Source organism: Bison bison, unplaced genomic scaffold (assembly GCF_000754665.1).
Source record: "Bison bison bison isolate TAMUID 2011002044 unplaced genomic scaffold, Bison_UMD1.0 scf7180017864057, whole genome shotgun sequence".
NCBI classification, from domain to species: Eukaryota; Metazoa; Chordata; class Mammalia; order Artiodactyla; family Bovidae; genus Bison; species Bison bison.
Window position 1 is genome coordinate 3,866,521 of NW_011494629.1, and position 25,278 is coordinate 3,891,798.

At 38.3% G+C, this 25,278-nt stretch overlaps 1 protein-coding gene and 1 pseudogene across 2 annotated transcripts in view; both read left to right on the plus strand.

Moving 5' to 3' along the window:
• LOC104985710 (zinc finger protein 782-like) overlaps positions 1 to 12,120 on the plus strand; it is a 63,655-nt gene extending 51,535 nt beyond the window's left edge. Inside the window, exons 2-3 of the mRNA XM_010836002.1 lie at positions 3,096 to 3,191; positions 7,485 to 12,120. Coding sequence (XP_010834304.1) covers positions 3,096 to 3,191; positions 7,485 to 9,355 — 1,967 coding nt within the window. The 3' untranslated portion in view covers positions 9,356 to 12,120. The remainder of the gene's footprint in view (positions 1 to 3,095; positions 3,192 to 7,484) is intronic.
• Positions 12,121 to 15,966: 3,846 nt separating this feature from the next.
• LOC104985711 lies at positions 15,967 to 16,584 on the plus strand (annotated as a pseudogene). The gene has a single exon (XR_824963.1). The product of XR_824963.1 is annotated as a 40S ribosomal protein S15a pseudogene (transcript).
• The last annotated feature ends 8,694 nt before the right edge of the window (positions 16,585 to 25,278 follow it).

The following is a 25,278-nucleotide window of genomic DNA, read 5'->3' on the forward strand; positions in this document are numbered from 1 at the left end:
CACTGCAGATGGTGACTAAAGCCATAAAATTAAAAGACACTTGCTCCTTTGAATAAAAGCTATGACCAACCTAGACAACATATTAAAAAGCAGAGACATTACTATTGCCAACAAAGGTCCATCTAGTCAAAGCTATGGTTTTTCCATTAGTCATGTATGGATGTGAGAGTTGGACTATAAAGAAAGCTGAGTGCCGAAGAATTGATGTTCTTGAACTGTGGTGTTGGAGAAAACTCTTGAGAGTCCCTTGGACTGCAAGGAGATCCAACCAGTCCATCCTAAAGGAGATCAGTCCTGGTTGTTCATTGGAAGGACTAATGCTAAAGCTGAAGCTCCAATACTTTGGCCACCTGATGCTAAGAACTGACTCATTGGAAAAGACCCTTGTGCTGGGAAAGATTGAAGGTGGGAGAAGGAGATAACGGAGGATGAGGTGGTTGGATGGCATCACCAACTCAATGGACATGAGTTTGAGCAAGCTTCAGGTGTTGGCGATGGACAGGGAAGCCTGGCATGCTGCAGTCCATGGGGTCGTAGAGTTGGACACAACTGAGCAACTGAACTGAACTGAACTTATAATAAATATTGGTAAATTTCTCAGCAACTCTGCATGCCTCATCTACATAAGTTTAAAATCCCCAATATTCCTAACTCTCACTATTTCCCATCTCCTACAGTACATTATTGTTGTTTTAAAACACAATTTACTATTTTTAAGAGTTCTGAAAATGATAAAAGTTTATTTTATTTTTATCCACTTGTGTCCAGATTATGGTGCTCTTTTTTTTCTATATATTAATCCAGATTTCCACCTGATCTCATTTTTCTTCTAGCTGAAGAATTTCTTTCAGAGAATTAACTTTCCTGTAATACATATCAGTTGGTGATAAAGTCTTTCAATTTTTATTTGTTTGAAAATGCCTTATATTAGTCATGTATAAAATTCTAGGCGGGCTTTTTTCTTTCAGTACTTTAAAATTGTTACTTCATAGTCTTCTGACGTATAATTTGTGACAAAAAGTAGGCATCCATTCTTTTTTCTTCTTCCATACATATTATGTCTTTTTCTATTCAACATTTTCTTTTTATCTGTGACTTTAGCAATTTAATTATAATGTATCTTGGTGTGGTGTTCTTCATGTTACTTCTCCTTGGCGTTTATTTAGCTTCTTAGGTCCATGGATTTATACACTTCTTGGGTTTCCCTTGTGGCTCAGCTGGTAAAGAATCTGCCTCTAATGCGGAAGACCTTGGTTCAGTCCCTGGATTGTGAAGATCCCTTGGAGAAGGGAAAGGCTACCCATTTCAGTATTCTGGCCTAGAGAATTCCATGGACTGTATAGTCCATGGGGTTGCAAAGAGTCAGACACAACTGAGCGACTTTCACTTTCACTTTGCTTTCAAAAATCTAACTTTTGCCCATTATTGCTTTTTCCATTCTCTCTTTCTTCCTTCTGAAATACTAGTTACCCATATTAGACAACTTTATCCCATAGGTCAGAAATAACTGTTTATTATTTTCTAGTCTGTATTCACTGTGGGTTTCTTCTTTCATAGTTTTTAACCTTAAAGTTATCCATTGTGCCTTTTGTCATTTAACCTTCCATATGTAGTGTGTGTGTGTGTGTGTGTGTGTGTGTATACTATTATTAATCTTATCCTTTTTTTTTGTTTGTTTCTTGTTTGGTTGATTTGTTTACTCATTTCAGATATTTTTCATATTGAGAATTCCAGTTAGGAACTTTTTTTAATAAATTCTCTTATCATATTCTTGAACATATGGAGTATTTTTACTGTTTTAATGGCCTTGACTATTAATTTTATGTGTCGTTTCTTACTCTGTGGCTTACTGATTCATTTTTCTTCTTGATTACAATAATATATCCCTTTTATTCATATTAAGTAATTTTTTATCGAGGGCTAGATGTTACAGATTTTATGTTGTTAAGTGGTAGTTTTGCTGTATTGTCTGAAATCTTCTGGGCCCTTTCCTAGGATGAATTTAAATTACTTGGAATTACTTTAATCCTTTTAAGGTTTGCTTTAAGTTTTGTTATATTGGATTCAGAACTCATTTTACTCTCAGACTCATTTGGCCCCTCTACCAAGGCAATAAATGCCCTTCTGGTTACTGTATCCAATTGGCCATGGGTTAGGAAGTTTTATACCTCTCTGTGTGCTTTGTGAAATTTCAGCCTACGCTTTTCCACTGGTTTTTCCCCAACCTCAAGTGTTTTCCTTACATTTTCAAAAGTTAGTACTCAGGAGACCCTTCTGCAGATCAGACAAAGACTCTGTATCTTTCTTCTCTTGTATTTTCTCTTACAAATCCTATTTGTCATGACTTTCTTGAGGTCCAATTCTATTGCCTTAACTTAGTGAGTCCACCAAGCGGTTTTGGTGGTCTCTTTTTGTTTAGGGTTGAAAACTCTCTAAGCAATAAGCTTTGGTAATCACAGGGCTCACCTCATTTGTTTCTCTGTTCTCAAGTATCACTGTCTGTACTGCCTGTTTTCTAAAGTCTAAAACCCATTTCATACACTTTGTATGGTTTGTTTAGATGTCTGATATGGAGGTGTGTGTGTGTGTTTGTGTGTGTGTGTGGTTGCTTCAGTCGTGTCCAACTCTGTGATCCCATGGACTGTAGCCCACCAGGCTCTTCAGTCCATGGAATTCTCCAGGCAAGAATAGTTGAGTGGATTACCATGCCCACCTAGGGATGTAACCCGCATTGCCTACATTAGCAGGCAGGTTCTTTACCACTAGCACCACCTGAGAAGCCCTCATGGAGAGGTAAATTGGTTCTTCTACTCCATTATGGCTGGCTATAGAGTCAGTCCTGATGAAATCTTGTTTAAGGAACAGACATTGACAATTTTAGAACTTAATGTTATTTAGGCTTGTGACTTACGGGTTTAAGAAGAGTGATCCCTTATAAGTATAAGAAAATGGTTTTTGCTATCATTCCCTCCACCAAAAAAAAATTCTAGCAAGCACCCTCAATGTGCCATTTCTGAAGCTGTACCTTTCTTCACATTCAGAAACAATGAAACCTATGCAGCTAACTCAAGTGCTAAAGTATTTCCCATTTACAGGGTACTGCTTTACAAAGCCAGAACTGATCTTCATGTTGGAACAAGGAGAAGATCCATGGTTATTAGAGAAAGAATTTATAAACAGAAGTTCCCCAGGTGAGTTACTGAATACTGGCAGAAGGCATCCAAGAAAATTAGATCCGAAGTGATCACCTAGATAGAAGTCAGCAGTTTGAAATGTTTTTCAGCACTCTCCTATTAGAGGTCTTTACATTTGAAATTTTAGAAATAATAAATCTAATAAAATGTGAGAAGGGGACAACTAAAAGCAATGGAATGTAAGCATGTTGATATTCTCATCTTTAGAAGATGGGAGCTAAGTATACCCTTTGAAACTGAAAAATTAAGTAATGGATGCATATTTAACAGTAAAAAGGTAAAAACTAAGAAAAGTTAATAAACTGAAATTGGGAGTAACAGAGCAGAAGAGAGAAATAAATTAATTTTATCATTATATAATAAATTACTAGATACAATCAAAATTAATAGATGATTAAGAAATTGTATAGTTAGAAAGGATAAAGACTAGAGCAAAGTGCAACCCTCCTAATTGTTAAAAGTTATTTACATTTGACAGACTAAAGAAAACAGACCTATTAGTAGAGAAGTTTCTTATAAATACTATATCAGGGTCCTCAGGATCATCATCAGGTTTATTAATTCACCTGGAGGACTCAGCACACAGGCATACTCGTAACTAAGATTTATACTGTGAAATCATGCAGAGCAAAATCAGTAAAGAGAACAGATGTATGGGGCAAAGTCAGTAGAAAACCAGTTATGACAACTCGTGTGAAATATCTACCTGGAAAGTTCATTTGCAATGAAGAGTCTGATGCTGGGAGGGATTGGGGGCAGGAGGAGAAGGGGACGACAGAGGATGAGATGGCTGGATGGCATCGCCAACTCAATGGACATGAGTTTGAGTAACTCTGGAAGTTGGTGATGGACAGGGAGGCCTGGCGTGCTGCAATTCGTGGGGTCGCGAAGAGTCGAACACGACTGAGCAACTGAACTGAACTGAACCCAGAGTTTTTACTGTAGGCACCCATATATCAAAATTCTAGGCTTTCTGATAGAAGCTAATTATTCAGCATAAATATATTTTTTGTACAAACAGTTTAAGCACATTGAGCCCCTCTTAGCAATTCTGGTAACCATCTTGAAATCTGAGTTCCCAAATGCTAGTTAAGGGCTCATCTTGTAAGCAGGCTTTTCTAAGGGTAACAGTCTAGGCCTGCTGTGTTAAAAATTTTCACCACAAAAGCTATGCAAACATACAACATAAAACAGAGGAAGACAAACATATCTGACATATCAACTCTCAATGTAAATGGATTAAATACACCTATTAAGAGAAAAGGCTATCATATTGTATCAAAGAAATTGTTCTTGCTTAGTCACTAAGTCATGTCTGACTCTTTCACGACCCCATGGACTGTAGCCCTCCAAGCTCCTCTGTCCATGGGATTTCCCACGCAAGAATACTGGAGTGGGGTGCCATTTCATTAGCCAAGGGATCTTCCCAACCTAGGGATCGAATCCACGTCTCCTGTTTGGCAGGCAGATTCTTTACCACTGAGCCACTAGGGAAGCCCATCAAATAGTAGATCTACAAAATAGTTTAGGAAGTTTGAAAATGCAGTCATGGATTATTAAGCCAGTAAACATAAAAGCAACTCAGTGTTTATTTATTTCAAAGTTCAGTTCAGGTCAAAAACAGGTGGAAAAAGGACATTTTGATAATGCTAAAGAAGATAATTTTTAAAGGATACAGAAAAGTTCAAAATATTAGTACACCAAATAAATTGTCATCAAGATTCATAAAACAAAAAACTGCAAGAGTTATAAGGAGAAACAGGAACTCATTAGAAGTAGTCAACCTTAATATCCCTCTCTAATTTTGTTTCACACCCTGTGGACTCTAGAATGTGTGTGTGTGTGTGTGTGTGTGTGTGTGTGTATGTGTATGTGTTAGTTGCTCAGTCATGTCTGACTCTTTGCAACCCCATAGACTGCAGCCCACCAGGCCCCTCCGTCTATGGGATTCTCCAGGCAAGAACACTGGAGTGGGTTGCCATTTCCTTCTCCAAAAGGAACTATAGAAAGAAAGAAACTAAAGTCACTCAGTCGTGTCTGACTCTTTGCGACCCCATAGACTGTAGCCTACCAGGCTCCTCCATCCATGGAATTTTCCAGGCAAGAGTACTGGAGTGGATTGCCATTTCCTTCTCCAGGACTCTAGAAGAGTGCTTGGCAAACTGTGGCCCACATGCCAAATTCTGCCTACTGATTGTTTTGGCAAAGAAACATTTATTGGAACACAGCAATATCCATTTGTTTACATATTCAAGCTACAAGGCAGACTTGAATAGCTACAGTAGAGACTGAATAACCAGTAAAGCCTAAATCATTAACTCTATGGCCTTTCACAGAAAAAGTTTACCAACCTCTTATCTAGAAATATAAATAGCATATTTTATAAAGATGAATGTAGTATGTTCTGAAAACAAAGCTATGCAAACACGCTACATAACTAAATTTATAGAGGGATGCAAAGAATATCACAGTGAAGGTTTTATTTTGGAAAAGTGAGCAAAGCTTCATAAAGCATAGCTATGGTGCTATAGATTAAAAGGTGAACTATTATTTTAGGTACAACCAAGAAAGAGAAAATGCTTCTCATTTATGGGTTTTCCTTCAATTTTAAGATGCCTCTTGATTTTGGTGATGGGTATTTACTGTAAAGTCACAGATATGGGTGCTTTTATCCCTTTATAAAGTGAATGATATACAGGTAGTAGCTTCTTTCAGGTTTTAAAATAAATGTTGCTTAAATTTGTGAGAAGGATGTTACAAACTTTGTTTTTTGTTGTTAAGATTTGGGAAAATAGTGTGCCCTACCTGAAGGGCACTTACGTTCTCAAGGGTTCTAAGGCTAGAATGGAGGATAATTTAGGGAAAGAATGTGAGTATGAAGTTATTGTTGGAAATGAACCACTTAATGAGGACTGATACACTATCAAAAATTAGAGCAGAAAATAATGTGTACTAGACAGGAAACCTGGGTTCGATCCCTGGGTCAGGAAGATCCCCTGGAGGAGGAAATGGCAACCCACTCGAGTATTCTTGCCTGGGAAATTCCATGGACAGAGGAGCCTGGTGGACTATAGTCCATGGGCTTGCAAAAAATCAAACACAACTGAGTATGCATGCATGCTCATGCTAAGAGGATTGGTAGCAAGAACACATAATGAGCATATAGTTAGTGTAAAACTTTCTTTTTCTGAATTACATCACTTTAATCTTTCATCTGTTGGTACCTAAGGTAGTATAACCAAAGCCTTCAAATATTTTTAGCATGGGCATGACATTTTTGCATGGAGTGTGGGTAACAAGAGGACAATAGCAGTCAAATGTTCATAGGAAATTTGTGGTAAATAAATATAAAAAAGGATACTTAAAAGATTTTTAGGGCCAACTTGAAACACAATCCTTAAGATCTTGCAGTGAATAAAAACTAGATATGTGGGAAAATAGATGGAAATTAAGGATTGGACAGGAGCAAGACTAGTCTGGAGGACATAAGTGAACAAATTAAAAAAAAGGAAAGTAAAGATTTGATGATTAAGAGGGATTCACTACTGAACAACCCTGATATAATACCAAGGCACTAGAACCAGGAAAGAGGGGTAACTCCAACACAGGCAGAAAAATTACTTTAACTCTCATCAGGTTTCTCACTTCCACCTATACACTTATGTTTCTGATTCTTTCTTTCAACGTAAGAAAGTTGGTGCCATGATTTTTGTTTGTTTGTTTGCCATACATGTAGCTTGCAGAATCTTAGTTCCCAGACCAGGGTGGAGCTCCAGTTGGAAACATACAGACTAGTGGTTTTCTTATCATTGTACTCTATGTTTCACTGTGAATATAGTCACTGGTGTGCTTCCCTAAGGCAAACTCTATCTCAGTAAAGCCACTAAAAGCAATTCTCCATTGATACATTTTGTTATCTACTTAGAGCAAAATCCTTGTCGAATTCATTCCAGTCTTTGTTTTCTCTGTTCCCAGGATTCAGCTCTCTTAAATATATTCTCTTTTCTTAATTGTTGCTTTCCTTTATATCCTCTTCTTTTTCCAGTTTTGAAAATTATGGTTTAAGTTACCAAAGATATGTGTAATTTCATTTCTAGATTGCTCTCTCTTTTTCCACTAGAAAAAGTTTTTAACAACAAAAAAAGAGAGAATATAAACTTGAAATTATTTTGGGGAAAGAAACTGAGCCAGACACCAAGGAGTCAAACACATAATGGGGCATAGGTATATAAATCTCATTTTATAAGTGTGTTAAGTATCATAAAATATTTTTAATTTTCTCATTTTTAGAAGAATTCCAACCTGATGAACTCTTAGAGGAGAGCCTAGAAAACCAAGGCAAACGTTTGAGGCAAGTTTTATTCATCAACAAATCATTGACTATGGAACAAGAAATATCAGGAAAACCATGTACTCTGGACATAAACATTTTTCCTGCAGAAACAATACCCTGTAAATTTGACACTACAGGGTCTACTTACTTGCTTCTTAGCTCACTGGCCCCACACTGTCAATATTCAAAAAAGACTTATGCGCCTAATGTATGTGAGAATTGGCTTTTCAGTATTAAGGACGGCAGAACTAATACTGGAGAGAATTCTTTTGTTTGTAGTAAAAATGTGAAAACCTTTGGACATAAAGACAAAGTTATCCAGCATCAGACAATTCAGACTTTGCAGCAAGCTTTTGAATATAATGAATGTAGAAAAGATTTTCTTGAAAAGACTGCCCTTGTTATGTCTAAGAGTACCCATCCAAAAATGAAACCTTATGAATTCAATAAATTTGGGGAAAACCAACATGAGAAATCAACCTTGATAGTTTCTCAGAGCAGTCATCCAGAGGAGAAGAGTCACTATGAGTTTAATAAATATGAATGTACCAAAAACAGAAATAATTTTAGTAGGATCACTCAAAAAACTGACATAGAAGGGAAATCTTTCAGCCAAAAATTACACACTAAAGAACAGGAAAAATTTTATATAGGGGTGAAATCCTTTGAATATGGAAAGAATTTCAGCCATAATTCAACCCTCCCAGTGCATCAGAGAATTCACACAATAGAACAAACCTATGACTATGGCACATGTACAGACACTTTGGGTTACCAGTCAGCTTGCAATGTGCATAAGAAAACTCAAATAATGTTGAAACCCTATGAGTGTAATGAATGTGGAAAATCCTGCAGTAAAACTTCATGCCTGATTCAGCCTCAGAAAAGTCACATGGAGGAGAAACCCTTTGAATGTCATCAATGTGGGAAAGCTTTCAGTGAGAAGTCACGTCTAAGAAAACATGAGAGAACTCACACAGGAGAGAAACCCTATAAATGCGACGGATGTGAGAAAGCTTTCAGTGCAAAGTCAGGACTAAGAATACATCAGAGAACTCACACAGGAGAGAAACCTTTTGAATGTAATGAATGTGGGAAATCTTTCAACTATAAATCAATTCTCATAGTACATCAAAGAATTCATACAGGAGAGAGACCCTTTGAATGTAATGAATGTGGAAAGTCTTTCAGCCATATGTCAGGCCTAAGAAATCATCGGAGAACTCACACAGGTGAAAGACCATATAAATGTGATGAATGTGGGAAGGCTTTCAAACTGAAGTCAGGCCTAAGGAAACATCATAGAACTCATACAGGGGAGAAGCCCTATAAATGTAATCAGTGTGAGAAAGCATTTGGCCAGAAATCACAACTCAGAGGACATCATAGAATTCACACAGGGGAAAAACCCTATACATGTAATCATTGTGGGGAAGCATTTAGCCAGAAGTCAAACCTTAGAGTACATCACAGAACTCACACTGGGGAAAAACCCTATAAATGTGATGAGTGTGGAAAAACTTTCAGGCAGAAATCAAATCTTAGAGGACATCAGAGAACTCACACTGGGGAGAAACCCTATGGATGTAATGAATGTGCCAAATCTTTCAGTGAGAAGTCAGTCCTAAGAAAACATCAGAGAACTCATACAGGAGAGAAACCCTATAATTGTAATCACTGTGGTGAAGCTTTCAGCCAGAAATCAAACCTCAGAGTACATCAGAGAACTCACACTGGAGAGAAACCCTACAAATGTGATAAATGTGGAAAAACTTTCAGTCAAAAATCAAGCCTTAGAGAACATCAGAAAGCCCATACAGGGAAATAAAAATATAAATATAATGAAGATGGAAAAACTCTGAGCTGAAAATAAAGTTTCACAATACAAAATACATATGAGAGAACTCCTAAGAATATAATAAAAACTTGGAAGTTCTTATGCAAGATACTAGTTTCACTCAACATCAGAAAACTTAACATGAGCAAATCTCTTGGAATATATTTTATATGGGCAGTTTCATCTTGAGTATAGTCCTCATTGTAGATCAGAGAATTCAATCCAGTAAAGAAACTAAAATAATACAAGAAATACTCTAGGCATTCAATCCTTAGAAAACTCACACTGCAGAAGAACTCTGGGAATATAATGAATATGTCATAACTTTGTCCCAGCAAATCAAAATTCACTCATCATCAGAGAAATCAAACAGTGAGAAAATTGGGAATGGAGTAAATGTGAGAACTGTTAGTCAAACACCAGTTTTTTCAATAAGCAGAAAATAACATAAAGGGTAGAGACCTTACAGTATATTAAAACAGACAAGAAAACAAGGTAATGGATGTGGGGAATCCTTCTACTATGTCCAACCTCTATTTGACTAACATAAGGGTAATAACTATATGACATATAATGACATATGTCATATGATATATGACATAATGATATATTCATTGTTCACCAATAACCATTTCCTCTTTTTCTAATGCCATACCTAGCTTAAATTTCTCAACCACTGTCATCCAACTTGAAATCCTATTTTTAACCTCTAGATAGTGAAATGTAGGGCTTAATGACAAGTCTTACTAAATACATCTCTCAAATTCTTAATGTTTTCTCCTGTCCCTTGTCAGAATGCAGTGGATATTACCCCCAGCAAAACCAAGGGGCTTATGCACAGAAGATGAAAGAGTACAAAATAGAAAGAAACAGGGCCAAAGAATAAATATTGAATGGAATTTTCTCCTGCATGTACACAGACATTTTGCTATGAGGAAATAGAATTGTTCTTTGCTGAGCTTCTGCAGGTTCGAGTATACTTAATACTGACATATACTCAAACCTATGAATATGATTTCTGTGGACATGTGAACTCAGTGAAGTATATCAGAAATATCACACAGGAAAAACCCCTGGCAAATCCTGAATGACCATAGCTTTTGTCCATATCTCTTCCTCATCAGTCAGGTGAGTATCAGGGGAAGATATCTAATATTACTGCATATATAGGTAATCCATTACCCAAAAAATGAGGTCTCATTGAATATCTGATAATTGAGCTGCCAAAGCTCAATTTGAATATGTCAAAGCTTTTAATGAGTCATCAAAGTTTAATATCACTCAGAGTTTGTTATAAGGGAAAAATTTATCAGTTTGAGAAAGTTAATAATAGCCTTTATGTTAATCAAAACTGTTGTTTCTTGTGTAATATTAAGACATTTAATGAACTATAACAGTATTGGTTCATGGACATTTACTAGAATAAGAAGATTTTTAAAAATAAGAAATAAATGGGTATAAGTTACACAGTGTTGAATATATGTGAATATTTTCTGAGTTTTCTGTTGTCTACATCAGTTTGTATGTGCATGCCACTTAAATGTTTGTTTTGTGTGTATCCTAGAACTCTACAGCATTGTAATAGAATTATGTACCCCTTATTTAGTAACTGTTCTGATATTAATACATCATCTACATGTATACTAATAACAAATAAACCTTTCACAGGAAGTATCTGAAAATTCGAAATCCTATACCACATTTCTTTTCTCTTGTTGCCTCCTGACATGTGCATATAGGAAAGGCCATTTTTACTAAGCTGTCTTTTTTCAACAAAGACAAACCCTGTTTTCTGTGTACTTTTGTATTATCTCAGGGTCACTAATACAAATATTGTGTTGAAGCCTACACACATACAAATTTATGTAAATGTGTTTGTATCCTGCCTCTCTTCAATGTCACTGAATCCTTCCTCAGTTGTATCAAGTATACTGATAATCCATCCCTTAAAAGGCATTCTTCATTTGTTGGTTTTTTTTTATTTCCAGCATTTAAATTTTACTATAATTTCTCTCTCTTCTGAACTAACCTATCTGATCTTGAATGTTATTTAGCTTTTTTTACAATCATTTTATATGGTTTGTGGCATTCTCTGTCTCAGTTAAACAACTGCTTGAGTTCTTGCAGCTACCTAGCTCTCCAGACTTTGGACTCGTTTTTTGCCCCATAATCTCAGATATCTGATGTAGTCAAAAAAAAGTTGTTAATTGAAACTCTTCCCAGCTATCTTCTTATTTAAGAATAGAAACAATGCTTTTTCCTGCTCTCTAATGATCTGAAATGTAACTGAGAGTTGTTAGTTGATTTTTGACATATGTTCCTGGGTAATTTGATATGGAAATGATGATAAAATAATTGGATATTCACATATTTCAAATGCACCTTGATATTTATACAATAATTAAAGTTTTATTCAAAATAGATTATAAACTTAAACAAAATAGCTAACAGTATAAAATTTCTGTTGGGAAACATAGAAATTGCTTTGAAGCATGGAGAGATTTTTAAGATGTAATACAAAGAATTGTGTGAGACATAAAAGCAAAAAAGATAAGCTGGAGTTTATTAAAATTTAAAGTGTTTGCTTTTCAAGATTTTATTTTGAAAACAAAAAAATCACACATTGGGAGAAAATGTCTCTAATAGATGTATCTGTCAAAGTACTGAAATTCACAATATTCCATGTTCATAATGCAATAATTCCAGGCCAGAATACTGGAGTGGGTAGCCATTCCTTTCTCCAAGAGATCTTCCCACCCCAGGGATCGAACCCAGGTCTCCCACATTGCAGGTGGATTGTTTATCATCTGAGTCCACCAGAGAAGCCCAATAATACAAACAACTCAGTTTAAATTGGGAAAAAAGATAAGATTAAAACAGGTATTTCACAGCAGAAGATATATAGATAGCCAGTAAGTACTAGAAAAGATTCCAAAGCTTTAATCATCAGGAAAGTGTAAATTAAAACTATAATGCTATAATGTGATAGCATTAAAAATCCATTTGATAATTCCTTGTAAAAGTAATGCTGCTGCTGCTGCTGCTGCTAAGTCACTTCAGTCATGTCCGACTCTGTGCGACCCCAAAGATGGCAGCCCACCAGGCTCCCCCGTCCCTGGGATTCTCCAGGCAAGAACACAGGAGTGGGTTGCCATTTCCTTCTCCTATGCATGAAAGTGAAAAGTGAAAGTGAAGTTGCTCAGTCGTATCTGACTCCCAGCGACCCCATGGACTGCAGCCCACCAGGCTCCTCTGTCCATGGGATTCTCCAGGCAAGAGTACTGGAGTAGGGTGCCATTGCCTTCTCCAAAAGTAATGCTACCTTATCTAAAACCAACCATTTCAATTCTAGGTGTTTACGCCTAGCAAAACTTAAATTATTGTAAAAAATAAAATAATTTTTTAAAAAGAATTGTATTAAAATGTTCATAGAATCTTTATTTATACTATCCCCAAGTTAGAAAGAACCAAAATGTCCATCAGCAGATAGATGTATAGTCAGTGATGTTGCCTAACAATGGAATACCACTCAGTAGTGAAAATGAAGAACCTATTAATATTACACTAATACATGTAACAACATTAATAATAAGATCAGGCTGAGCAAAGGAAGCCAGGCACCAGAAAGTAGAGCTGTATGATTCTATTTATGCAAAATTCTAGGAAAGACGTCTAATCTAGAGGGATAGGAAGCAGCCCATTGGTTGCCCTGGTGTGGGGTGAAGATTAATTTGGTAGGGGAACGAGGGAATGTTTTAATATGACAGAAAGTTCTATGCAGATTGTGATGGTATTTACAAAGGTATGTAAATTTTCAAAACTCATCAGAAGGTATCAAAAATGCATGTTCATGTTAGTCGCTTAATCGTGTCCAACTGTTTGCAACTCCATGGACTGTAGCCTGCCAGACTCCTCTGTCCATGGAATTCTCCAGGGAAGAATACTGGAGGGGGTTGCCATACTCTCCTCCAGGGGATCTTCCTGACCCAGAGATCAAACCTCGGTCTCCAGCATTGCAGGCAGATTGTTTACCATCTGAGCCACATATTTATATAAATTACACATCAATATATCTGATTTTAAAGATTATAGAAGTGAATTTTGGATCTCCAGCATATTATGGGACTCAGATTCTGAATTCGTCACATGGTTCACTTGCTTTACTCCTTGTATATTTATTCCCTTCTCCCTCCCATGTGGCTGTGTGACCTTGGGCAAGGCAGTTCTCCTTTATATCCCTCAGTTTCCTCATTTGGTAGGGGTGCATAATGATGGTAATTACCTACAATGCTTCTTGAGGGCATTTTCTGAGTTAATCTATATGTCAGTTATTTTAAACTATGCCTGGCACAGAGTAAATGAGCAATAAGTAATAACTAACCATTATCTTTTGAATTGTGGTGCTGGAGAAGACTCTTGAGAGTTCCTTGGACAGCAAAGAGATCAAACCAGTCACTGTGAAAGGAAATCAACCTTGAATATTCATTGGAAGGACTGATGCTGAAGCTCCAATACTTTGGCCTCCTAATATAAAGAGCTGACTCACTGGAAGAGACCCTGATGCTGGGAAAGATTGAGGGCAGGAGGAGAAGAGGGTGACAGAGGATGAGATGGTTGGATGGCATCATCAACTCAGTGGACATGAGTTTGAGTGAACTCCGGGGGACAGTGAAGGACAGTGAAGTCTGGTGTGCTGCAGTTCATGGGATAGCAAAGAGTCAGACTTGACTTAGCAACTGAACAACAGCAAACCATTACCTATTTTACTACTACTATTAAAAACAGAGCTTAAAGCAAGATTTTAGCTGATATAATAAAAAATACATTAGGCCTAAAGGAGATTCAGCCTTGATATAGGTGGGAATTCCTCATATTCTTGAGGCATTACATTTTATCTGATGATACGATTCCTGAAATTTTGGAAGCTTCAGACCTGTGCACTGGCCTATGTACCTCAGCCAAATTTCCAAGTGTCCAACTCCCAGGAAATTTCTTTTCCACAACAGCAGGAAAATCACCACCTGTGACTATCTCTCCCCTTCCCCCCAGAGCTTCTCTCTGATAGAAGTCTGAACTAAACTGGAATATTGTCACTCGGGTTCTCTGTTACAAGTTCTTGCATCCAGGGTAGGAGTTACACAGCAGATGTATAACTATTCTAGACAGAAGTCACGCTTTAAGATAGAACCAGCAACACACACACACACACACATCCTCTAATGGTCACTACTGCCCTGAATCCTGTTTCCTTGCTATACTGAAGGTGATTCCATTAATGCCTTTTAACACAGGAACTGCATCTTGAGTTCTCTTGTGTACAGGAGTCACTTCATGGTGACCTCTCTGACAAAAGATTTAGAGATCAGCAGGTGATTTGGCCCTAATCATGGGCAAAAGGCATGAAATTTTTCCTTCTTTACCAGAGCTTATGTCAGAACCTTAAAAAGACACCATTTCAAGTAGTAGATAGCCTCCTGCCAGGTTACAGAGTTTTGGGGGGCATGACTTGGGCCAGAGTTTGAGAACTCATCTTCAAGGTCAGTGGAGAATTTTGAGAAGGACCTTGAGATAAGATTGAGCTTGATGAGACAGATTTGGAGAGTAGAGTGACATATATACATGACCATGTATAAAACAGTTGGCTAGTGGGAACCTGCTATATAGCACAGGAAACTTCTTGGTGCTCTGTGATGACCTAGAGGGATGGGATGGGGAGGTGGGAGGGAGGTTCCCAAGGGAGGGGATGTATGTTACTCGGGTTGACATACAAAGCTGATTCACTTTGTTGTACATTAGAAATTAACAACATTGTAAAGCAACATACTCCAATAAAAAAGAAATTTTAATAGGAAAAAAATATTTAACTCAATTCTCAGAGGCCCCTCCATATTCCTAAGGGAAACTTAGAGTCATCAGTGGTGAAGGCATGACTATTCCTGTAAATTCTTCAGCAGTAGGTGAGATGAAATCAAATGGAGTGATGAGACAAAGTGGTTTTTTACTTGATAGTATAACGTTTTCATGTCAAAATTATTGGAACAGTGCAGAAACAAACTGTACTCACAAGATACAGGAAAATAAGTATAGAAAGTTGTAGTGAAAAGATGCAGTCATATTTATGCATGCAACAGAAGCCACCAAGTTGCCATCAATTGTGCAACTTTATTCCCTGAACTAATGCTTTATATCCACATATGTTAAATGGAAGTGAGGGTTTGGGCCTTTATTTTTCAATGTACAGCATATGTTTTGGTGACTTATCCATGGAAAAAGCAAACCCAATGTCTAATCTCTGCAGGAGGCTGAGCAATATCTTATCCTGAGTCTACAAGCCAAGTGTTTGTCCCATGGAAGCCCCTTTGTAGCTGGCAGCTCCTGGACATGAAGGTGACCTTTCTGGTACAGACAGCACAGATGCTGATGTCTCCAAATAGGCAAACCAGGTAGACTTCAAGGGCCTCCTGTAAAGCCCTACTAGTACCACACTGGAAATACAAGCCAGGCTACAAGGTTTGAGCAACTTCCCAGATCAAAATCTGTAATGGCTGTTGAGGATCAGAAGCCTCTGGGATTTCTAATTCTGCCTGATTTCACAGAGAACAATCCAGCTGAGGCAGGGGTGGTGGCACTGTCTTGCCACTGGTGCCAGGGGTTTTCAGGATGCTGGGGATCATGACAGGTGTTTTTTCTGGTCTGCTTGCTGTACGCTTCAGGCTGTCAAGCAATGTTTCCTATACATGTGCCTTTTCTGTGTAATCTTTAAGAGCAAAGAGTAGCTCTTTCCGCCATCTTTCTGTGCCGCCAGAATGGTGCGCATGAATGTCCTGGCCGATGCTCTCAAGAGTATCAACAATGCCGAAAAGAGAGGCAAACGCCAGGTCCTTATTAGGCCGTGCTCCAAAGTCATCGTCAGGTTTCTAACAGTGATGATGAAGCATGGTTACATTGGCGAATTTGAAATCATTGATGATCACAGGGCTGGGAAAATTGTTGTGAACCTCACAGGCAGGCTAAATAAGTGTGGAGTGATCAGCCCTAGATTTGATGTGCAACTCAAAGATCTAGAAAAATGGCAGAATAACCTGCTCCCATCCCGTCAGTTTGGTTTCATTGTACTGACAACCTCAGCTGGCATCATGGACCATGAAGAAGCAAGATGAAAACATACAGGAGGGAAAATCCTTGGATTCTTTTTCTAGGGATGTAATACAAATAAAATGCCTCAGAGGAAGAAAAAAAAAAAAAAAGAGCAAAGAGTAGCCTCTGTGCATGAAAGAGTGCACGACAGCCGCTGACACGTACCATACTTAGCTCTGAACAACATCTGGGGAAGGCAGTGGCAACCCACTCCAGTACTCTTGCATGTGAAATCCCATGGACGGAAGAGCCTGGTAGGGTCTTTTTGGGATACAATGAAAACACTGCTTAAGGGGGAGTTTATAGCTAAATAATATGAAAAGATTGGAAAACTTCACTAAAGAGGCTAAGTCATGGGGTCTCAAAGAGTCTGACATGACTGAGCGACTTCACTTTCACTTTTCACTTTCGTGTATTGGAGAAGGAAATGGCAACCCACTCCAGTATTCTTGCTTGGAGAATCCCAGGGATGGCGGAGCCTGGTAGGCTGCTGTCTATGGGATCGCACAGAGTCAGACACGACTGATGCAACTTAGCAGCAGCAGCAGCTGAACAACATCTAAATGCGGACTTCTTTAACCTTGGGCACATTACACCTACTTATCAATAATAAAGGTTTATCAAAGGAAAGAGTACATGAATGATGTTTATAACCAACAATACACTGGTAATTTGTTTTTATATTATTAATATATTTTTCTTGGGAAAAGAATACAGTTTTTATTTTTTATTTTTTTATTTTTATTTTTTTTTAGAATACAGTTTTTAAAATAAGTCTGGCTTAGCCTCTTTAGTGAAGTTTTCCAATCTTTTCGTATTATTTAGCTATAAACTCCCTCTTAGCAATGTTTTCGTTGTATACCATGATTTTGGTATAACTATCGTGATTGTAGAAGAGATTTTGTATGATGTCTATCTTTTTAAATCTGCTGAGGCTTAATTTGTGGCCTAACATATAATCTCTTCTGGAAAATATCCCATTGGGCTTTGAATACAATATTCTGTATATGTCAGATCTAGGTGGTTAATTGCGTTGTTCAAGTTCTCTATTTCCTTATGTATCTTCTGTCTGGTTGTACTGTTCATTAGTGAGGTACTAAAGTCTCCCTGGGAGAAATATCAATAACCTCAGATATGCAGATGACACCACCCTTATGGCAGAAAGTGAAGAAGAACTAAAGAGCCTCTTGATGAAAGTGAAAGAGGAGAGTGAAAAAGTTGGCTTAAAGCTGAACATTCGGAAAACTAAGATCATGGTATCCGGTCCCATCACTTCATGGCAAATAGATGGGGAAACAGTAAACAGTGGCTGACTTTATTTTGGCGGGCTACAAAATCACTGCAGATGGTGATTGCAGCCATGAAATTAAAAGACGCTTACCTCTTGGAAGAAAAGTTATGACCAACCTAGACTACATATTAAAAAGCAGAGACATTACTTTGTCAACAAAGGTCCATTTAGTCAAGGCTATGGTTTTTCCTGTGGTCATGTATGGATGTGAGAGTCGGATTATAAAGAAAGCTGAGTGCAGAAGAATTGATGCTTTTGAACTGTGGTGTTGGAGAAGACTCTTGAGAGTCCCTTGGACTGCAAGGAGATCCAACCAGTCCATCCTAAAGGAGATCAGTCCTGAGTGTTCATTGGAAGGACTGATGAAGCTGAAACTCCAGTACTTTGGCCACCTGATGTGAAGAGCTGACTCATTTGAAAAGACCCTGATGCTGGGAAAGATTGAAGGCAGGAGGAGAAGGGGATGGCAAAGGATGAGATGGTTGGATGGCATCACTGACTCAATGGACATGAGTTTGGGTAAACTCCAGGAGTTGGTGATGGACAGGGAGGCCTAGCGTGGTGCAGTTCATGGGGTTGCAAAGAGTTGGACACGACTGAGCAACGGAACTGAGCTGAAAGTCTCCCTATTATTACAGAAATGTTTGTTTCCCCCTTCAGTTGTGTTTTTAAAGGCTACTTACCTCCCAGGATATTTATGACTTTCTTAATTCCCTTAACATATGGGATTGCTTTAGAATGCCCTACTTCTTAAATGTCTGGCTCCCAAAAATGAAAGAAAAATTAAGAGAGAAAAAGAAGTGCTGGACTTATACATCCTCTTGAAATTGCTTCAGCCAGATAAAGAGGGGCTTGCAAGAATGGCAGCCTGCCTCTGTGTCCACACTTCTGTCATCAGAAGCAGTAGTCAGCAGTAAAAGAAGATTTCCAATATTTGGGGGTCATTCTCCTTATTGCTCACCCTGTTTCCACAACAGGAAATACATAAAACTACATAAAAACTGCTTCAGGAACATGTTCATGGTTGTCTGCACAAGGTTGAAGGTGTGTGAGATGAGTAACTGCTATGGTGCTAAAAGCTGAAATTGACTAAAATCAACTTCAATTTATAGGACCAACACTTCTCCAGGAATAGAAATCTTCAGTAGACTCCAAAACAGTTACAACAGACAGATTCTGCCAGCATAATTTTTGTCTGGATAGGGAGACAGATTCCTGGTCCTTCCTAACCCCACCATCTTCCCTCTAGCTCTACCTCCTTTTTATATTATTCAAATTTACAATGGTTAATTGTGTATTTAAGGGACAATGTTATGTTTTGTTTCTATAACAGCATTTTTCACCATATAAATTCTGTTGCTTATTTCTGAATGCTCTCCAGTTTGTGGCTTGGAAGTTCTCAGAGCTTAAGTCAATATCCTCAGTCACTGGAAAGCCAAGTATATTGTTTCTAGGAAGCTAAATGTTTTGGTCAGATTTGATGTATGATTTATGTTTTATTTTATCTACAAGATTATTCTTTAAATCCATGGGAAAGATTTTTAGTTTGGAGGGGGTAGTTTTCTGAGAGATAAATCTTCCCTACCCAATTATCTGGCAATCCTACTTTAATTAATTTCACTCTATCTGGTGAGTCCTGTTAAGATTATTTGTAAAATTTAATTATGGGAGACCTAGCATCTTTTATTTCCCAAATCAGCCATGGCTTTCAGGTGGCTGCTGTGGAAGGACTATTTAATACAAGTAAACCAAAGGCCCCCTGAATGCCTGTGGACCATTGAGCAGACAAGCTCTTCGTGAAAAGTTAGTATCTTTTATTTTTTCACAAATCACCACAGCTAATTAGCATTGCCTCCTTTAAGTTTCTTATTGGCATGTGTTAATCAAAATTAACCCACCATATGAAATAAGCATGTTGTATTTTAAACTAAGAAAACAGAGAAATGTGAAGAGCAATATTACTAAGTAAAGTCACTCAAATTTGATATGCTTATTACAATGACATTGATCTTTGTGTCTTAGCTTATGAATGTGTTTGGTGTAGTGGATAACTCTGGCAATTAGATGGTCCTTCTTGATGATGTTTTTACATGCATAAAGAATAATAGGATTACAATGAAAACCAAATGTACTGAAAGAAAGGAAGGAAATATTTTTAAAAATAATTTTGGTATAGAAGTAAATGTGATACTTTACTAGTACATAAGATATCCAAATCTCTTGTGAGATATATAAACTGTCATAATTTCAAAGCAGAGATGAGCCAAGTAATATTTCTAAATACATATAACTACTTGTATGTGATACATGAGAATATTTATGATTTCTCTTTGTGACGGAGTGATAGGTACTCTGACACTTCGAATTTTTGTTGCCCATGTTCATAATTGAAGGAATAGATAAGTTTTAATAAGGGCTGGTTACATTTAAGATGTAATTTGGGGAGTTTCCTGGTGGCCTAGTGGATGGGTTCACTCCCATGGCCTGGATTCAATCCCTGGTTGGGGAACTGAGATCCCACAGGCCACACAATATGGCCAAAAAAAAAAAAAGTTACTTTGAGTGACCTCAGCAAGATGGAAGAGTAGGTTGTCCCTGACCTCAGTTCTCCTTAGAGGAATACTGACTAGCAACTATCCAGAGACAAGATACCTTTGTGAAAATTCCAGAACCCAGAGGTAAAACTGAAGCACTCTCCTTGGACCGACAACAACAACAACAACAACAAAGGGACCACGTTAGAAAGGCAAGAGCAGCAGTTTCAATTTGATCATACCACCTCTTCCCAAGGCTGATACAGCACTGCATCAAGAGACATCTCTGGGCCTATAGTTTCTCTAGTGGGAATTAGCCCAAGGTGGGCATACAACTTCCTCAGCATTGCAGATGCTTCTCAGAAGGCCCACTTGGATCTCACCTCACAGGAATTTGTGGAGCTGGACCACCTGATATTAGACAGAGATAAAGAAGGCAGCAGAGTTTATAGTAGCCAGCACAAACGTCTGCAAATCACATTCCTGCTGCTGGTTGTGCCTGAGCAGAGATCGTAGCCAGTGGTCTCTGCTCATTTGCAGACCCAGACCACTGGCTTCATGTGCCCAGGGAGCTCAACTGGCAGTTATGTCAGGTTTGGGTCCCCAGCCAACAATCACTGCTGGCTATAACATCCATTCTAGGGACCACTCAGGGAAGTAAGACAGCAGCCCTTCCAACTGCTGAACATAATCTCTAGTCTCGCCCAACTGGAAAGCCTAGACAAAAAACATGGGCAGTTATGGAGTTCATCCTATAGCTGCATTGGGGTAGGAAGGTAAACCAGCTGCCCCTCTCAACTCAAGAGTATAGCCTCCAGCCCTTCATGAACACAGAACCAAATAGGGACTCCCAGGAAGCCTTAAAGCCCAACATATAGAACTGCCTGGCTGCAGAGCACAGCCTGTGCCTTCATCTAGCCAGTGACCCAATCAAAGAGAATAGCCTGAGCATAATTTGTGGCCCTCTCCTGACAAGTAAGCCCAGACAGCAACCCTATCCAACTGTGGAGCACAGTCTCCACCCCACCCAACCATATAGTATAGTTGACAGCCCCACCAGATGAAGGAACCCAAGGGAGCAACTTTTATCAATAGTGGCACACAGCCTGCTGCATCCAATCACAAAACCAGCCTGTGACCCTGACCAATTTAAGGGCACAGCCTGCAGCCCTACCTGGCAACAGACCACAGCCTGAAGTCCCATCCTATCATAAAGCCCTACCTGCAGCCCTGCCTGAACACAGACTTTAGCCAGTAGCACTATCCAGATGGGGAGCACAGTCTGAGGCCCCACCTGACTAGGTGGTATTGCAACATGTGCCTGCAGCCCTACCCAGTCACAGAGTCCAATAAGCAGCAATGCTTTACAAAGGAACACAAACTGACCTGTCCAACCAGAGAGGAACACAGAACCCAACAAGTGGCACTACCTGACCATAGAGCACAGCCAACAGCCCCACCTAATCAGGGTGTCCAGTCAGTGCCTTCCCTCCCCATACTTCAGAGTAAGAGCAGTCAGAGCCTTCCCTCCCCCCACTTCAGAGTATGAGCAGTATAAGTATTAACTAGAGAACAAGCCTTACTTTCCCACAGGTGTTACCAGATAACCTGCCTAGGACACAAAGCTGAGATAACTGGTGAAGTTCTTCCCCTGACAAAGCAAACCTGTAAATTCTGGAAAAGAAAACTACTTCTTCAGTTGCACAGAAACCAAAACAAGGTACAAGGATCACAAAGAGTCAGGTAAACATGACATCACCAAAGGAAACTAATAAAGTTCTAAGAATGGACCCTAAAGATCTATTAACTTTCTGAAAAAGAATTCAGAATAATCCTCTTAAAGAAGTTTATCAAACTATTAAGAACACGCAGATAAATAACTAAGTGGAATTAGGAAAACAATACATGAACAAAATGAGAAGTTAAAGAAATAGAAACCAACACACACACTAAAATCCCATTGTATTCAGGATACAATGACTGAAGAACTCAACAGAGAGTTTCAATAGCTGACTTGACCAAACAGAAAAAAGAATCAGTGAACTAAGGTGCAGATAATTAGAAATTATCCAATCATAGAAGAAAGAGGAAAAGGAATTTAAAAGGATGAAGAAAATCTACAGAACTTGTAGGACACCATCAAAGGAAACAATATATTCATAATAGGAATTTAAGAAAGAGAGAAAGAAACAGTCTATTTAAAGAAAGAATGGCTGAAAGCTTCCCAAACTTGGGGAGAGAACTGGTCATATTCAAGACCCAAAAGTCTCCAGATATGTTGAACCCAAAAAGAGCTACATCAAGAGACATTGTAATTATTGTCAAAAGTCAAAGACAAAGAATTTAAAAAGTAACATTTAAGAGAGCCTCCCTCCTAAAACTATCACTGGGTTTCAAAGCAAAAATCACTCAGGCGGAGAGAGTGGGATGTTGTATTCAAAATACTGGGGAGAAAGAAAGACTGTCAACTAAGATTGTTATGCCTAGCAAAGCTGTCCTTCAGAAATGAGATAAAGTGTTTTCCAAACAAACAAAAGCTAAACTACACCAGATCTGCCTTACAAAAGTTGCTAAAGAGAATTCTTCAAGCTAAAATGAAACAATGTTAGCAGTGTAAAAGCATATAAACATGTAAAATTCAAAAGTAAAAGTAAATACAGGGGTCCCCAGTCACTTTTCACTTTCATGCATTGGAGAAGGAAATGGCAACCTACTCCAGTGTTCTTGCCTGGAAAATCCCAGGGACAGGGGAGCCTGGTGGGCTGCCATCTGTGGGGTCGCACAGAGTCAGACAGTACTGAAGCAACTTAGCAGCAGCAGCAGCAGCAGTCTCCAGCCTCTGGATCTATACTTTTTGTCAGATTGCAGCAGCATTAGTGCACAATAAATGTAATGTACTTGAATTATCCCCAAACCATCCCCCACCCCCTGGTCCATGGTGCCAAAAATGTTGGGGACCTTTGGGTAAATATATAGTCAAAATCAGATTCTCTAATATTGTTATAATGGTGGTGCATAAATAACCTTCAACTCAAGATTTAAAATGAAAAAACAAACATAATAAATATAACCATGACTATAGTGATTTTTTATTGGATTCACAATATTTTAAAAGCTGTAAACTGTAAAACATCAATAACCTAAAATATGAGGGAGAGGACTTCCCTGGTGATCCAGTGGTTAATACTCCATGATTCCAATGCAGTGGGCACAGGTTTGATCCTGATTAAGGAACTAAGGTCCCAAATGCTGCAGGGCATGGCCAATAAAAAAATAAAATGTGAAAGAGGAGGGAGAAGTATAGTTTCCATATTTTGCCAAAATTATCAACTTAAGATAGTATTTTAAAATAAGATATCTTATAACTATAAGCTTCATGGTAACCACAAAGGGAAAATGTACAGTAATACACAAAAGATTAAGATGAAGGGAATCAAAGCACATCACCATATAAAAGTCACCAAACCACAAAGGTACACAGCAAGAGAGGGAGAAAAGAAGAAAAGCACAACAAAATAGTCATAAAACAATGAACAAAATGGCAATAGTAAGTCTTTACCTATTAATAATTACTTTAAATATGAATAGGTTAAATTCTTCCATGAAAAGGCAGAATGGTTGAGTGGATAAGGGAGAAAAAAAAGACCCCACAATATTCTGCCTACAATAGGCTCACTTAAACTTTAAAAACATGGGCTGAAATGAAGAAATAGGGAAAAGATATTCCAAGCAAAGTTATCAAAAGAGAGTAGGGATAGTTAAGTGAGACAAAATAAACATTAAACTAAAATTTGTCACAGGAGACAAAGAAGGTCATTATATAATGATAAAGTGGTCAATTCAAGAAGATATAACATGTTTAATATTTATGTACCCTACATTGGAACAACTAAATATGTAAAGGTCATACCAACAGAACTAAAAGAAGAAACAAACAGCACTACAATAACAGCAGGAGCCTTAATATCCTGACTTGTAACAATGGATATAACATTCAGCTACACTTGTGAGTTCAGTTCAGTTCAGGCACTGAGTCATGTCCTACTCTCTGTGACCCCATGGATTGCAGCACACCAGGCCTCCCTGTCCATCACCAACTCCAGGAGTTTGCTCAAACTCATGTCCATTGAGTCAGTGATGCCATCCAACCATCTCATCCTCTGTCGTCCCCTTCTCCTCCCACCTTCAATCTTTCCCAGCATCAGGGTCTTTTCCAATGAATCGTTCTTTGCATCAGGTGGCCAGAGTATTAGAGTTTCAGCTTCAACATCAGTCCTTCCAATGAATATTCAGGACTGATTTCCTTTACGATGGACTGGTTGGATCTCCTTGCAGTCCAAGTGACTCTCAAGAGACTTCTCCAACATCACAGTTCAAAAGCATCAATTCTTCGGCCCTCAGCTTACTTTATAGTCCAACTCTCACATCCATACATGACCACTGGAAAAACCATAGCCTTGACTAGACGGACCTTTGTTGACAAAATAATGTCTCTGCTTTTTAATATGCTGTTTAGGTTGGTCATAACATTGACTATGCCAAAGTCTTTGACTATGAAGATGACAATAAACTGTGGGAAATTCTGAAAGAGATGGGAATACCAGACCACCTGACCTGCCTCTTAAGAAACCTGTATGAAGGTCAGGAAGCAACAGTTAGAACTGGACATGGAACAACAGACTGGTTCCAAATAGGAAAAGGAGTACGTCAAGGCTGTATATTGTCACCCTGCTTTTTAAATTATATGCAGAGTACATCATGAGAAACACTGGGCTGGAGGAAGCACAGGCTGGAATCAAGATTGCCAGGAGAAATATCAATAACCTCAGATATGCAGATGACACCATCCTTATGGCAGAAAGTGAAGATAAACTAAAGAGCCTCTTGATGAAGGTGAAAGTGGAGAGTGAAAAAGTTGGCTTAAAGCTCAACATTCAGAAAACTAAGATCAT